The 16913-nt window shown below is 38.4% G+C and overlaps 1 protein-coding gene and 1 pseudogene across 2 annotated transcripts in view; both read right to left on the bottom strand.

Moving 5' to 3' along the window:
- Positions 1-7234: 7234 nt before the first annotated feature.
- On the bottom strand, positions 7235-7311 carry LOC114514922 (annotated as a pseudogene).
- A 54-nt stretch (positions 7312-7365) lies between these two features.
- Positions 7366-16913, bottom strand: part of RNF19A (ring finger protein 19A, RBR E3 ubiquitin protein ligase) — a 45962-nt gene continuing 36414 nt past the window's right edge. The window contains exons 6-10 of one of the 2 annotated variants that reach the window (XM_028533622.2): positions 15148-15262; positions 14485-14646; positions 11683-11896; positions 10094-10237; positions 7366-9534 (exon numbers count right to left, since the gene is read on the bottom strand). In XM_028533622.2, coding sequence (XP_028389423.1) covers positions 8844-9534; positions 10094-10237; positions 11683-11896; positions 14485-14646; positions 15148-15262 — 1326 coding nt within the window. In that variant the 3' untranslated portion in view covers positions 7366-8843. The remainder of the gene's footprint in view (positions 9535-10093; positions 10238-11682; positions 11897-14484; positions 14647-15147; positions 15263-16913) is intronic. The other variant, XM_036031308.1, reaches the window with a different exon arrangement.

Consider the following 16913-nt stretch of genomic DNA (forward strand, 5'->3'; position numbering starts at 1 on the left):
TATCAGATAAGGGGTTAATATCCAAAATATATAAAGAACTCATACTACTCAATAACCAATCTGATTTAAAAATGGGCAAAGGAATCAGAAATTTTCCCAAAGAAGGTATCCAAATGGCCACAAGGTACATGAAAAGATGCTCAACATTGCTAATCATAACTGCAATGAGATACCACACCCATCTGAGTGACTGTCACCAAAAAAAGACAAGTGTTGGTGAGAATGAAGAAACAGGAATACTGTGCACTGTTGGTAGAAATGTAAATTCGTTCAGCTATTATGGAAAACTGGAGTTTCCTCAAGAAAATTAAAAATGGAACTGCCTTTTGACCCAGAGATTTTACTGCTAGGAATACACCCTAAGATCCTGAAACACTAATCCAAAAGAATAGACACAGTAGTCAATATCTGGAAACAACCCACACCCATCAGTAGATGGGTGGATAAAAAGGCTATGGTGCATTCACACAGTGGAGTATTATATGGCCAGAGTAAAGAGACTCTTAATCTTTTGCAACAGCATGGATGGGCTTGGAGATTATTATGGTAAATGAAATAAGCCAGTCAGAGAAAGACAAATACCCTATGATCTCACTTATACGTGGACTCAAATGAACTAAATAAACTAATGAACAATATAGAAACAGAGGCCTGGACACACGGAACAGACTGACAGCTGTTAGGAGTGGGGAGGGGACTGGATGAAGGTGAAGGGATTAGCCAAAGAAGATACCATATTTTGTCATGTATAATGCACACCCACATTTTTGGCCCAAACTTTGCAGGAAGAAAATCTTTCATTTAAATTTTTTAATTCAATCATTTATTTATATTTTGCATGTAGATATTATTGCTTTCTACAGTGCACTTTCAATGCAAAAGCATAAATAAAAGAATTAAAAATATTTATATAGATACAGAATTAGTACTACCCATGTATAATGTACACCCTTCTTTCTCTCTCAAAAATTTGGGCAAAAAGTATACATTATACATGGCAAAATACAGTATATGCATAACCCATAGACACAGACAACAGTGTGGTAATGGCCAGAGGGAAGGGGGTACAGGGACAGCATGAAGGTGGGCAAAGGGGATGGGAAATGGGGGCATTTTTACTAGTGTCAACAACAAAAAGTTAAAGATAACCCCTCCTTTTAATGAGTTTATATGACTGGTTTAGAAGAAACAAAATAAAAAACCAACTACAAGGTACTCTAGTTGGGAAGAAAAAGCATCAGTGAAATTGTTCAGGTGTTGAAGTTAGTGAAAGGTCCAAGTAGAGTAAATCAAGAACATTTTCAGGAAGAGGTCAAGTCTAAGCCAGGTTTTTAAACAGACTTGGGGGTATGAGAAGTCAGAGCTCAGCAGGACTGATTGCTTTCCTGTAGAATTGCAGTGTCACAATGCCCCGGGGGCAGCCTGAAACCCAGCCGCTGCAGGATGCTTCACTGTGCGGCAGGCGGAAACCAGACAGGACATTTGCAGACCAAATTGACCGGGTTTTCTATTTTTCTGTAGGGTTTTAATAGTGACCTAGGTCAAATCCAAAAATAGCTGAAAATTTAATCTTTCTAGCTACCACTTGACCTCTTTTATGACAGTTTCCCATCTGTAAAATAGGACCAAATATTTGCTATAATTAAGCAGTGGTTGGGAGGATTATTTTAACACACAAACTTTAATTCTGACTTATGTTTGTTGTTAAAACAAGGGAAAATATTTCACTGGGATAGATATGATAACAGACATACAGCAACAAATGTTGGCAAAGAAGTAAAGAAGTTATAAACTACATTTATTACTGAGATGAATGTGAAATGGTGTAGCTTCTTCAGAAAAGTTTGGCAGCTCTTCCAAAAGTTAGGGGTACCATACAACCCAGCAGTTCTGCTCCTAGTATTGTACACAAGAAAACTGAGAACATATGTTCACACAAAACTTATACACAAATGTTCATAGCAGCATTGTTTATCATGGCCAAAAATGTGAAAACTGAAATGTCTATCAACTAATGAATAAACAAAAATGTGGTATACCTATGTGAGAGAATATTATTCAGCCATAACAAGGAATGGAGTGTTGAATTATGCTACTACTGATTACGCCACTCCTAGATGAACCTTGAAATCATTAAGTGAAAAAAGCCAGACACCAACAGCCGCATATTATATGATTCCATTTCTATGAATTGTCCAGAGTGGACAAATCTGTCCAAAGTAGATTAGTGGTTGCCAGTGGAATGAGAACTGACTGCTAATGGGTACAGTGTTTATTTTGGGGGAGATCAAAATGGCCTGGAATTAGTGGTGACAGCTGTATAACCTCATGTATAAACTAAAAACCACTGTATTTTATACTTTAAAAAGGGTGAATCTTATAATACATGAACTATATCTCAATTTGAAAAATAGATGAAAAAAGAAAACCATCCAATGCAGACAATAACTTAGAGGCACACTGTGGGGTCCCCCAATCAGTTAAAAAAGGCCACCCCTTTATGCACAATTTAAAACTTTATGCCTGTGAAGAATTTACCAGAAATCATAAAAGTGAGGATGAATGAAAGACAATGTAAATACTTCCAGACTGATTGGAAACAAGGCAAGCACGCCTACCCTTACCACTCCTATTTAACATTGTACTGTAGGTTGACTCCACAGTACAATAAGGGGGGAAAAAAAGTTCCCAAAGGTATCCAGATTGGAAAGAAGTAGAACTGTTTTTATTTGCAGACATACTTGCCTATGTAGAAAATCATACTGAATCTCTCCAAAAGCTATTAGAACAAGTGTGTAGGATTCAAGACCAGCCTACAAAAATCAGTTGTATTTCCATATGCAGTAGTCCCACCTTATCTGCAGGGGATATGTTCTAAGACCCCATTGGATGCCTGAAACCACAGATAGTATGAACCTTACAGTTTTTTTCCTACACACATACTTTACAGCTTTTCTTTAGTGTATCTGAATTGCCAGCACCACTACTCTTGTGCTCTGGGACCATTATTAAGTAGAATAAGGGTCACTTGAACACAAGCACTGCACTCCCTTGGCAATCTGGTAACTTAGGGCAGCTACTAAGTGGCTGACAGGCAGGTGGCACATACAGTGTGAATATGCTCAACGATGGAACAATTCAGGTCCCAGGCAGAACAGAGCTATTCAGAAGAGTGCACAATTTAAAACTTGTGAATTGTTTATTTCTAGAATTTTCCATTTCATATTTTGGGGCCGTGGTTGACTGCAGAAAGTGAAACCATGGATAAGGGGGGACTACTGTAATTAGAAATTGAGATTTCAAAAAGATCTCTACACTGAAAACTATAAGGCACTATTGTAAGAAATTAAATAAATGGATAGAAACACTGTGTTTATGGATCAGAAGACTCAATACTGTTCAGACTGAGTAGATTCAATGGAATCTGTAGATTCAATGGAATCAAAACAAGAATCCCAGCAGACTTTTAAATAGGAATTTAAGAATTCCAGTATAAGGGCAGTGCTCAGATCAGTGGTAAAAGGATACAACATTATTTAACAAACAGCTTTCCATTGGGAAAAAAATAAGATTGGGCCTCCATATTATACTAAACATAAATTCAAGACAGATAAAAGCAAGTGTAAAAAAAATTTAAACCTCACAAGAAATCTGGGAGACTATAAGTACAACTTAGAAATAGGGAAGATGTTCACCATGACTATAAGGTCTGAAATATAAAATTTGATACATTTGACAATAGCACTTTCCTATGGCGAAAAAATAATATATGGGTAAAGTGTATATGGGAAGCCTTTGAACTATGTTTGCAACTTTTTTGTAAGTCTAAAAATATCCCAAATAAAGTTTACTTAAAAATAAAATGCAGGTCCAGACAGCCAAGATGGAGGCGTAGGTAGAAATGCTTTGCTTCCTCACACAAACAAAAGATAACAACCAATTTTAAAACAGAAAACAACCAGATCTGCCAGAAAATCAAACTGCATGAAAGTTGGACAACCAAGGAGTTAAAGAGGAAACATTCATCCAGACCATAGGAGGGACAGAGTTGGGCAGCTGGGGCGAACACGACTTGTGGCAAGGTGGCAGCAGGAGGACGAGGTGAGGCAGAGGCTTGAGGAGTGGGTGGGCCCACATCTGCATGCAGATAAGCTGGGAGGAACTGGGGAGCCAGACAGACCAAGTAACCCAGGGTTCCAGCACGAGGAAATAAATGCTCAAAACCCAACTGAAAAAATCTGTGGGGGTTGCCATGGCAGGAGAAACTCCCAGCCTCACAGGAGAGTTCCTTGGAGAGACACAGAGGGTCCTAAAATATACATAAAACCACTTACCTGGGAATCAGCACGAGAAGGACCCAATTTGCTTGTGGGTAGTGATGGAAGTGACTGAAATACAGCAGAGAGCGGAGCTAGCGGCACCGTTCCCTCTCAGACCCCTCCCCCGCATACAGCATCACGACGCAGTAACGTGGGTTGCCCCGCCCTGGTGAATACCTAAGGCTCTACCCCTTACTATGTTAACAGGCGCACAAAGATACAAAAATATGGCCCAAGTAAAAGAACAGATCAAAGCTCCAGAAAAAATACTAGGTGATGAGACAGCCAGCCTATCAGACGCACAATTCAAAGCACTGGTAGTCAGGATGCTCACAGAAATGGTTGAGTATGCTCACAAAATAGAGGAAGAAGTGAAGGCTATGAAAAGTGAAATAAAGGAAAATGCATGGGGAACCAACAGTGAAGGGAAGGAAACCAGGACTCAAATCAATGGTTTGCACCAGAAAGAAGAAATAAACATCCACCCAGAACAGAATGAAGAAACAAGAATTTAAAAACAAAAATTATGAGAGGCTTAGGAACCTCCGGGACAATTTTAAACCTTCCAACATCTGAATCATAGAGGTTCCAGAAGGAGAAGAGGAAGAGCAAGAAATGGGACACTTATTTGAATACATAATGAAGGAGAACTTCCCCAGTCTGGCAAAGAAAATAGACTTCCAGGAAGTCCAGGAAGCTCAGAGTCCCAAATAAGTTGGACCCAAGGGAGCACATACCAAGGCACACAATTACATTACCCCAAGATTAAAGATGAGAGAATCTTGAAAGCTGCAAGAGAAAAGGGGACAGCTACCTACAAAGGAGTGCCTATGAGACTATCACCTGATTTCTCAAAAGAAAACTTGCAGGCAAGAAGGGGCTGGGAAGAAGTACTCAAAGTCATGAAAGGCAAGGACCTACATCCAAGATTACTCTATCCAGCAAACCTGTCAGTTAGAATGGATGGGCAGATAAAGTGCTTTCCAGATAAGGTCAAGTTAAAGGAGTTCATCATCACCAAGTCCTTATTATAAGAAATGTTAAAGGGACTTATTAAAGAAAGAGATGATCAAAAACATGAACAGTAAAATGACAACAAATTCACAACTATAAACAACCGAACCTAAAAAAAAAGGAACTAAGCAAACAACTAGAACAGGAACAGATTCACAGAAATGGAGATCACGTGGAGGATGTTATCAGTGAAGAGGGTGAGGGGAAAGAATGGTGGAAAAGGTACAGGGAATAGAAGCATAAATGGTAGGTATAAAATAGACGGGGAGGTTAAGAATAGTGTGGGAAATGGAGAAGCCAAAGAACTCATATGTACAACCCATGGACATGAACTAAGGTAGGGGAATGAAGGTGGGAGAAGGTTAAGTGTGGAGGGGAATAAAGGGGAGAAAAAAATGGGACAACTGTAAGCACATAATCAATAAAATATATTAAAAATAATTAAAATGCCAAAGGTTAAAGATATAGAGAGCCCTGGCTGGTGTGGCTCAGTGGATTGAGCACCGGCCTTTGAAACAAAGGGTCACTGGTTCAATCCCCAGTCAGGGCACATGCCTGGGTTGTAGGCCTGGTCCTTAGTTGGAGGTGCACAAAAGGCAACCAGACATTGATGTTTCTCTCCCTTTCTCCCTGCTTTCCCCGATCTAAAAATAAATACATAAAATCTTTTTTTAAACAATTTTTTAAATTGTTGTTCAAGTAGTTTTCTGTCTTTTACCCCTATCCCAGCCCACCTCCTTCCCGTTTCCACCCCCCCCACCTTGTTTTTGTCCATGTGTCCTTTATACTTGTTCCTACAAACCCTTCCCCTTTTCCCCTGAAATTCTCCTCTGGTCACTGTCGGCCTGTTCTCTATTTCAGTGTCTTTGGTTATATTTTGCTTGTTTTGTTGATTAGGTTCCTGTTAAAGGTGAGATCATATGGTATTTGTTTTATAAAATCTTTTTTAAAAAGTTAAAAAGAAAAGATATAGAGAGAATCTTAAAAGGAGCAAGAGAAAAGCAGATAGTCACCTACAAAGGAGTTCCCATAAGAATGTCAGCTGATCTCTCAAAAGAAACTTTGTAGGCTAGAAGGGACTGGCAAGAAGTATTCAAAGTGATGTAAAATCGAGGACTTACAACCTAGATTGCTCTATCCAGCAAAGCTATCATTTAGAATTGAAGGGCAGATAAAGTGCTTCCTGGGCAAGGTAAAGGTAAGGGAGTTCATCACCACCACGTCATTATAAAATGAAAATTTAAGTAGCAGTAAATTCACAACTATCAACAATTGAATCCAAAAAACATACTAAGCAAACAAGCAGAACAAAACAGAATCACAGATATGGAGATCATTTAAAGGGTTATCAGCTGGGAGGAGGAAGGAGGAAAATGGCAGGAAAGGTGCAGGGATGAAGAAGTACAAATTGGTAGGTACAGAACAGACAGGGGGATGTTAAGAACAGTATAGGAAATGGAGCAGCTGAAGAACTTATATTCATGACCCATGGACATGAATTAAGGGGGGAATACTGCCAGAGGAAATGCGGGTACTGGGTGGAGAGCGGCAAAGGGGAAAAAAATTAGGACAACTCTCATAGCATAATCAATAAAATATATTAAAAAAATCTAAGATTACTAGAGTAGAATCTCTTAAATAGTCTTTTATGATCTTTTTACTTTTAAGATGAGGGTCATAGTACTCATCTCTTCACAATTTAATAATAGATTTATTTTCCAACTGGTTTACTTTAAAAAAATGAAATTATTCTGATGAGTTAAGTAACTCCTTTCTGAAGGAAAGGCAGGTATCAGGCATGAAGAAAGGTTTCTAACAATTGTCGAGAAGTTCAGTAAATGCTTCCCTTTGGGCTGAGACCAGAATGCAGGAATATCCGAATGGTTTGGAATATTTATGAATAATGACCACATGATAAATTAGTATTTCCATTCTTATAGTAACAAACTATAGAAATGATCCCTGAAAGTATAGTCTTAGTACTTCCATTCTGATAAAAACACATACACACAAACCATAAGGCAGCAATACATTAGTATTTACATTTATTTCATGTATGCAGTTTTACACACAATGAACAAAATTAAAATGCAAACAAATATACAAATTCCACAATAAGCATCATCAAATAAAATAACTGGCACTAGTGTTATAAGCATAGTAATGGACCTGTGCGAAAAAGTGATGTAAAAAGACTGCAGCCCATGGCATTTTTCTTTTTAGCAAAAGAAAATGCTCAGTAGCACCATAATGGCAATACTTAAAAGAAACACGTAAGATTGAACATTTTACCTGCTAACTTGAGGTTAACCTGTTTTATTTAAGTGAATTACACAGGAATTTAACAGTACAGGCTGAATTTTGGCCAACTTGTTTGTGTCAGCTGAACATCTCCCATAAACAAAAGCAAAAGAAAATAAAGCCAACTATACGTGGACCCTCCTTAGTACTTGGTGCGAACTGCACTGTATTTCGATTTCATGAATGGAGAAGATACACATGGGTTAAAAACTGAGGTTATGTGAAATTATTCACTAAAGCCTGAGTATGTCTTTGGTAGGCTAATACTTTTTCAGCATTGTTATTAATCATATTTATGTTTATCTACCCTCTATTTTTCTATACAATCCAAGGTAGCTAGAGAGGACATTATGGAAAATAATACAGCAAAATCCTCAAATAACTAGACCCTTAAAATCCAGTCTATAGCAAAGGCACCAAGAATCAATGGGTGCAAACCTTCACTTAGTGAAAGGTGACTGTTTTGTAATACTTATGAACTAATAGAATTTTTTTGCAGTTTTATAGATCTTATTTGGTGTTGTCAGTATACTTAATTACCTACCTTTATAATTTTCTTCTATGATGGCATCAACAATATACAAGATATATAGAGTACCAGGTATTTCTATTTCAAAGTTGTGCAAAAACCGCCACAATCTTGCTCAAAGTAAGTATCCAAATGGTAGCAAATGGGCTGCATTAAGCTTTACATATCCACATTGCATATGAAAAAAAAATGTATGCCCAGTTATGAGTAGAAATGTTACAAAGAGAATCATATACTGAGAGTGACCTGCAAGGCTCTTTAAACAGTACCCCTTAGTGGTTTCAATAAAATGTCACTAACCACTAAACCCCAAACCTCACGTTTTCTTCATAAGAATGCTGTAGAACTGCATTAGTATTTTATATTGATTATAAATTAAGCCAAATTTCTACCTAAGTACACAAGTATGTGGTTCAGGCAATATTTTGTGGAAAATGCACAAAACATACTTCTCTGAACAATTACTGTCCTTACAATAATGCACTTTTAAAGCCTTCATGACATAGTTTGGTAATTAGGATCACATGAAACACACTGTGTGAGTGAACACAGAAAATGTGTCTGCATTTATTATGTAACTTGGCCTTTGCTGGTAACTTGAAACTTAGAGTAGTCCCATGTAGTTCAGCCAGCTCCAAACAAGGTTGTTCAGTGGTCATTATTTTGCAGCATATACAGGCCTAAATTTCAGTCTGAATTGCAACTTTTAATTCCATTGTCTGATGTGAGTGGTTGTTATTTGTTTCTTTTAGTGCATCACCAAAATACAAATCGACATTGGGTTTCACTCCACTGTTACCGAGTTCTTCAGCAACGTGATTTGACTGTGGCACTTCTGAACACGAGGCAGTTTTGGTAAGCACAGAAATGCTACACTGATGTGGGGAATTCTCCAGACGGTCATTTTCTACCTCAGGAAGAATGTTAACAGTAGCAAAACGGGTGTGATAATCATTGGAACCATGGCTGCAAGAAGTTTTCATGCTTTCTAGGTCAGAACAACTGAATTCAGAAAAATGACTGGAGTGGGAATCTGCTACGGACGGCATGCTGTCACTGAGCGACGGGGCCTCGAATTCGCTGGAGTTCGTGCTCTGCTGTTCTAACAGCTGTGCATCCATGTCTTCTCTGGTTTCATTTATCTTCATGTTACTCTTTTTCCTCAGTTTACCACTTTTCGACTTCTTTCCTGTTGTCGCTTCCTTGGACCACTTGGTGGCACTGGATTTGCCTTCAGGCAAACCGCCGGAAGAACCACCAGGATGACTTCGGGTGGCACTGCCATCCTCCACGCTGCTGCTTCCGCTGTTGTGCCTGAACTTGGACGGCTTCGATTCAATATCTACTTGCACTTCCATACTGTTGCCTTCCCTGGAACATAGGAGTAACAAATGTAAATAAATTTCTAACTCCCTTTTTATTTTTATTCAGATGACAGCAAAGGGGGAAGCGTCCTTGTGAAAAAGTAAAAGACTATATATATAAAAGATAAAAGAACATTAATGCAGGCTACATTCTACTAAAAAACTGCTTTAAATAAAAGGACTACGATACTGCTTCAACTAAAAGAGAAACAGAAGCAGCTACATAAATTTACCTACTTAAAATGGACAATTCAGTGGTTATTAGTATATTCAGAACTGTGTAACAACCACCACTGCCTAACTTTAAAACATTGTCATCACCCCCAAAAGAAACCCTATACCAATCAGCAGTTAGCTGCAATCCTCCTCTCCCCCGATCCCCTAGCAACCACTAATCTACTCTCTGTCCCCATGGATTGGCCTATTCTGGACATCTCACCTTTTCATTTTCCCAGAGAACTTAATAGCTGATAACTATTATTCATGATAATTTTGCCTAATGATAGAGATAAGTTTTTAAATTAATTTTAAAAATACTTCTGACTTTATAATAATTCTTTCCTTACTTGTCCAACGGGATGTAGGAATTCAGAATGGACCCTGCCATTGCTTTGGTGCTGGCGTTATCACTAACGGTGCCCAAGCTGACCGTGCCAGATTCTCCACTTAGACTGTACCGTTCTTTCTGTACATCTGCTTGTACTTCCAGCCTAAGGAGGGGAATATCAGATAGAAACGAAAATATCAGCATTACTATAATATGCCTATTTAAGTAATTCGGTTAAGAACCTTAGTAACAATAAGCTAGTCTAGAAACAACTATAAACATTGCTTTTAAAAGTTTTTTAAAATTTGATTATTCACATTTTCCTGCAGCACACTGAATAGTACCAGCCATCCAAACGAATGGAAAATTAGCTGTCTGCCAAATAAGGTGGTAACGGAGTAACACACAAGGACATGAAGGGGTTTAACTTAAACATGCTCTATTATTTTCACTCAGGACGTGGCACTTTGCTTGGCATACCCACCGTAAAACACAAAAATCCAAAGACAGTAAAAACTATTCTTTGTGACAAGTCAGTGAATCAAACAATCCCGGGTACCTATGCATTAAAAATAGTTCTATGAATTTAATACTTGAGTCTTTAAAAAAGACATAATATACATCGCTATAAGTTGAAAGTTTGTGTTTAAAAGCAAACTACCTAAAAATAAGTATGACCAATTTATTTTTTAATTCATATATTCTCCCTTATGTTAAAAAAAGCTACTGAAGAAGATAAAGAACAGTGAATGAAGAGGAAACAAGGGAAGATAAAAATGCTTTAATTTCTCCTACTCATCTCCTATTCATGGTAAAAGACTTGGTGAGAATGGAAGAACCATTTAATACACAAAAAGACCCCAGCAGACTCCCCTGGCCTCAGTTCAAGTGCTCCTGGAGATCCTGACTCCACCTGCTCCCCCGCCCCCTGCGCTCAACCGATGTCTCATTTCCTGACATCCAGCTGTTGCCAACTCCAGAGGTAAGGTCCACGCTTTATGCATTGCTTTTACTATGTCTACTGAAGCAGCTCCAGCATCAATTCAAACGTAAAATCTGACAACCGCAGTGAAAAACAAACAAACAAAAGAAAACAAAACAAAAAAACGCCAGGCAGCCCTGGTGTCACTCAATGGATTGAGTGCCGGCCTGTGAACTACATCATCGCCAGTTCGATTCCCAGTCAGGGCACATTCCTGGGTTGCAGGCCAGGTCCCCGGTTGGGGGCATGTGAGAGGCAACCACACACTGATGTTTCTCTCCCTCTCTTTCTTCCTCCCTTCCCCTCTTTCTAAAACTAAATATATCTTTTAAAAAATGGCAGAATTTGTGCCTTAGACTCGATTTTTCTTCTTCTTTTTTTGATAACATTTTAAAAATTTTAATTGTTGTTCAAGATAGACTTGATTTTTACCACATCATGGATATGTCACAGAAAATCCAAACAAGTAAGAAATCTCCTTATTCACTGCTTACCAATAATTTCATTTTTTAAATATTACTGACACAGTAGGGTAAGTATGTAATAATGCTGAAAATTCTCATCGAATTAGTAGTTTGCAGTTAACAGAAGGCGAAAACACAACAAACAGAGTGCACTCTCCGTACCTGTTATAGCAGTTCACCATGGCACTTCCGGACAGGCTGCCCGTTATGCTGGCTCCCGCCAGCGCCATGGTGCTGGCCGTTTCGCTCAGGTTGTCTCGGATGGCCCCTATTCGATCCATGTGGCTTCCACTTGCACTCAAACTGCCAGTCAGCCCACCAACACTTCCTTCCCCTATGCTCGGGTTGTGTCTTGCTTCTGCCACTGAAGTTGTATCTAAATGCAAATATTTCAAAGAAATCAGTAAGTATAATTACTAACATCTTTCTTCTTAAATTCCTCCATGATTTCAAATAGGGCATTTTGTCATGTAAATTATAAAGCATACACAGGAGTAGGGACACCTAATTCTGGGGTAAAAGTAAAGGGAAATATGTCAGAGAGTGAAGTTGGATGAAGAACTGGCCTTCGGTTTTAGATGGTCACTATTTGTAATCTAGAAGATTCAGAAATTCTATAAAGAACCCAACTGTTGAAAAATTTAGCTAATTTTGGAGGAAAAGTATGTGACAGTTTTCAATAAGAGTGTCATATAAAGAGTTTATTATTCTCTAGGTCAGTAAGAATGGGTCAAAGTTGGTTTTTAGATATACTCCATGGTCCCAATTGTACATAAGGTACTACAAGAGCTGATACCACTATGTTCCAATCTTACAGTACTTTTCACATGCTTTGTATTGAAGCATTCATTTATTTGCTCCAATTTGGTTCCTATTACATATACCCAACACTGTTTTAAGCACTGGGGACCACAGTGGATCAGCGACAAACATTTTGCCCTCAAAAATCTTATATTCTAGTTGAGGAAAGCAAATAAAATCATATGGTAATAAATGTTATGAGAAAAACCTAAAGCAGAGTAAAGGCGAGTGAGTAACAGGCAGTGGCAGTGGTGAGGAGTGTGTGCATGCCTGTGTGCTACTTTATCCAGTGTGATCAGAGAAGGCCCCTCTGATAAAGTAACACTTGTAGAGGCTCAAAGAAAGTCAAGGAGTCAGCCATGAATTATCTTTGGGAAGAATACTCCAGGCAGACAGAACTGCAAGTTTAAAAGCCAATAGCGGAAGTGTGCTGGGCACCCTGAAAACATCAAAGGGGGCATGGTATAAAACAGGAGTGACAAGAGGTGAGTTCAGAGATGGTGCCCAGTACAGATCATGGGGGGCCTTGTGGGTCATACTAAGGACTTTGGATTTTTCTCCTCCCGGTAGAGCTAGAGTAACTGTACTGAGCATAAGAAAGACATGACCTGAGTTATGCTTTAGAACCATCACTCTGGCTGCCTAGTGGAATAGTGAGTGGAAACTGAGAAGCTGATGGATCAGTTAAGAGCCTATTACTATAGTCCAGGAACAGGAAAGTAGCTTAGACTAAGAAGTGGAGAGGTGAGAATGGTTGGATTATGTCTAAATATTGAAGAAAGTAGCAGAATTTGCTGATGGATCAGATGCAGCATAAGAAGGAAAAAGGGAAGAGTCATTGTGAGTGAAAGTTTTTAGCTCAAGCAACACCAAGAATGAAGAAGCTACTTACTGAGGTGAGGATGACAGAAAGAACAACAGGTTTTGGAGTGAAGGGTTTGCTTACTGACAAGTTAAATTTGCAATCACACATTCAAGTGCAGATTAACAAAAACAGATGTACAAGTGTGAAGTTTAGAGGAGAGTTCTAGCCTAGCTATACATTTAAGAGCAGTCGGTGTATATATTATTTGATAAATAGATTACCTACGGAGTGATTGTAGTTAAAGAAGAGAGGCCTGAGAACTGAGTCCTGGGAAACTCCAAAATACAGACGTTGGGAGAGAAAAATGAACTAGCAAAGAAGACTAAGATGTAGCCAGGAGATATGATGAGATAAGAAATGGTTTTCCAAGCCCTAGCCAAGAGGCTCATTTGGTTGGAGCATCGTCCTGTGCACCAAAAGGTTGAGAGTTCAATTCCCGGTCAGGGCACATGCCAAACCATGTGCAAAGCAACTGATATTGTCTCATATCAATCTCTCTCTCTCATTCTCTCTAAAATTAGTGAAAATATCCCCAGGTGAGAATTGGTAAAAAAGAAAAGAAATGGTTTTCCAGAAGTTAAGTAAAGAAAATGTTTCAAGAAGGCGGGCACAGTCTACCAAGTCAAATGCCCTCTTATATCAAGATGAAAACCAAGACCTGACCACTACGTTTGGTACCACAGAGAGGAGTGGTGACTGCCCTGGTGGAGAGGCAGAGATGAAATTCTGGAGTGGCAGGGACCAAAATCTGACTGGAGTGAGTTCAAGACAATGGGAGGTAAGAAAATAGCCATTATCTTTGCATATCTGCCTATTTCCCTAAAACAAATTTCTATGACAAGAATTGCTGGAGCATAAAACATGCACATGCTTTATGGTTCATTAACTTACACTCCTACTGGCAGTCTGTTTACGAGGGCCTTTCAATTCTCCAGTTATTATTTCTTTGAATAATATTAGGTCGATACTCATTAGCCATCTGTATTTCTTCTTTTATGAACTGTATTACTCTTCATATGCTTTTCTTACTAATTTGCAATGTTTTAGGCAAAATTTAGGGTTAAAATGCTACAACTTCTAAGTCATTATATTTCCACTGCAGGTTAGGTACTCAGAACTATTCCACCCTCTTTCATCCATTTGCCTTTCCTTGGCAGTTCACTTCGAGGATGTGCTTCTAGATGAGGACTACTGGGCCTAGTGAGGGAGGGCAACGAAAGTTCTGGCTCGCGTGTTGTCTATAGCCTCCCCTACTTAAACTATTAGTGAGTACATTTTTTCCTTTTTAAAGGACTTACCTACAGCTGTGTTATTTCCACTGACATTTATATCATTTTCATCATCAAATTCAATCCTGACCCCTTTTCCATTGCCTGCTGAGACTCCGCAACCTCCACTTCGACAGAGGGAAATGGGAACAACACCGTAGACATAAGCTAGCATAATAGGAACACCAATACCTAAAGAAGAAGTATACTAGTTATTATGAACCAAAAAATAAATCACAGAAACATGAGTTTTAGAAAGTCTTTTCAAAAGTCGGTGTACAGGAGAAAAGGGCTAGGGTTCTGTAGTCCTTGCCCAAAGTGGATTTACACGGCTCTTTAGGGATACAAACAAATTCAAAGGTTCTAGCCTCTCAGGTGACACACGAGGAGGGAGAAAAGATGTAAACCTCTCCAAGTGCCAGGGCTCTAAACTATATTTGGGGGAAGGGAGGAAGGGGTATCTGCCAACGGTAATTTACCGACTCTCCTAAGGCTTGGCTCTGGAGTCCATAATACTTTTAACCAACACACTTACTGAGAGGCTTTCAGTAGGTTCAGCTTAAATTGTTTTAACATAAACAAAAAACTTCTTTTAAATTCAACAATATTACATTTTGGTTTTTAAAATCCTTTCACAAAACTTTAATTTTACAAAACCTTGAGATCATTAATATTTTTAAGCACTCTCCTTACCTACAGTTACCGCAGCTACAACTGGAGACACGATTACGGACAATGTTACACCACCTGCTATCGCCAAATTCCGTTTGTGTTTTGAAACATCCTTGCCTTCGTATCGATTGTGAATCTTGATTTAAAAATAAAAATGGAAGTGGGAAATTAAAAAGAAAATATATTACATACCCATTTACATGAAATAGACTTACATTTGCTAGAAGTTTCATGATTAAGTTCCTAATTGAAGGTAAACCTGTTATTGTCCTTAAACGATATTCTTACACATAATTTGCTCCTTATTAATTTGCTTACAGAATACAGTGATCTAATAAATTTTATACTTTGTGTATACTGTTAAACAGTCTTGAGTAAAGGCAGTCTTTATAATTTTATTCAAGAATGGTGTAATCATATTTTGAGCAAAGAAGGAGGTGAAAATATTATTCCTAACAGTTATGAGTTGGATGTATGACTAAGAGGATTACTTCTAAGAAATTTAGCATTCCATAGGTTTCCTTCTAAATAAGCATCCCTAAATGATACAAATTGCCTCCTAAGGGTTGTTCCCACAATCATTTTAAAAACTGACCTTAAAAAGCAGTACTTATAAGCAAACATCATTAAGTATAATTAATTTTTTTCTCAGATCCTTTTTTATGAAGAAAAATATTACCAAATAACTTAGGATTCAGTGTGTTGATTTATAGCCCAAAGTAAGTGGTAGAGAGAGGGAAAAAAAGAGAATCGACAATGCGTCAGAAGACAGGTATTATACTGCTTCGCGTCTCTGAACTGTACAGCTGTTGATAAACAACAACTAGTAATAGTGGCTTGTGAGGCAGTATATGTGTTAGGTAAATAGCGCAGTGTCTTTAACCTCATGGTTTGCCAGGGCTAAAGCTAATAAAGTACATTTCCCCTGATTTCAAGACAGATTCAAAACAGGCTCAAAAGTGTACAGGTGGTCTCTAAAATAAAAGATCTGACTTATAAACAATATTACAGATGAAGCTTAATAAAAAATCTGTTATTATTATGTGGTTATTTTGAAGGCTCTGAAGTGTGAATCTTAGAGGTTATATTAAACAGTGATCAAACTGGAGTGGGGAGGAGGGAGAAGCATGCATAGGGCAAAGAGTATTTATATTTCCTAGCCAGTCCCAGCATGGACTGTATGTTCCCAGGGAATAGGCCTCTACTTCTAAACAGTCCATGTACAGACAGCAGACTTCCCAAGGTGCCTTTCGTGACCCTTCAGTACTGCAACTAACTCCTGCTCCCCCTCACTCCCATTCCTGGAAAATTTAGCATTGAGCATTAGAAAAGCCAAAGCTAAAAACTGATGGAGTAGACGCGAAAAGGCAGGCTGCCACGAGAAAGGAGTCTTCTAGAAAATTTTGCATGCTCAAGCACCAATGTTCAGTTACAGTGATCAAATCATCCTGCTAGTTCTGGTTCAACTTAATTTTTTCTATTTTGTGCCACATTTTCTATTTGTTATTACAAATAAAGGCTCAGTTTTTAAGTACTTTTTTCATCTTAAAAGGTTTCCTAGAGTTGGTTTGTGTCCCTGAACACCAGAGAACACTGATTCAGTGGAAAAGTAATTCATCCTTTGCAACCCTTTGAGTACAGGTTTGAAAAGAGGAGACGTGTAACTGCAGCTAAGACTTGAACAATGAGGTAAACAATCTCTCCTCTATAAATTATTTGTAGGATATGTGCTGTGCAGTACAACAGGCTCTCTTTCCCTTCCACTTTGAAGTATCAAATAAACAGTT

Source organism: Phyllostomus discolor, chromosome 7 (assembly GCF_004126475.2).
Source record: "Phyllostomus discolor isolate MPI-MPIP mPhyDis1 chromosome 7, mPhyDis1.pri.v3, whole genome shotgun sequence".
Taxonomy (NCBI): domain Eukaryota; kingdom Metazoa; phylum Chordata; class Mammalia; order Chiroptera; family Phyllostomidae; genus Phyllostomus; species Phyllostomus discolor.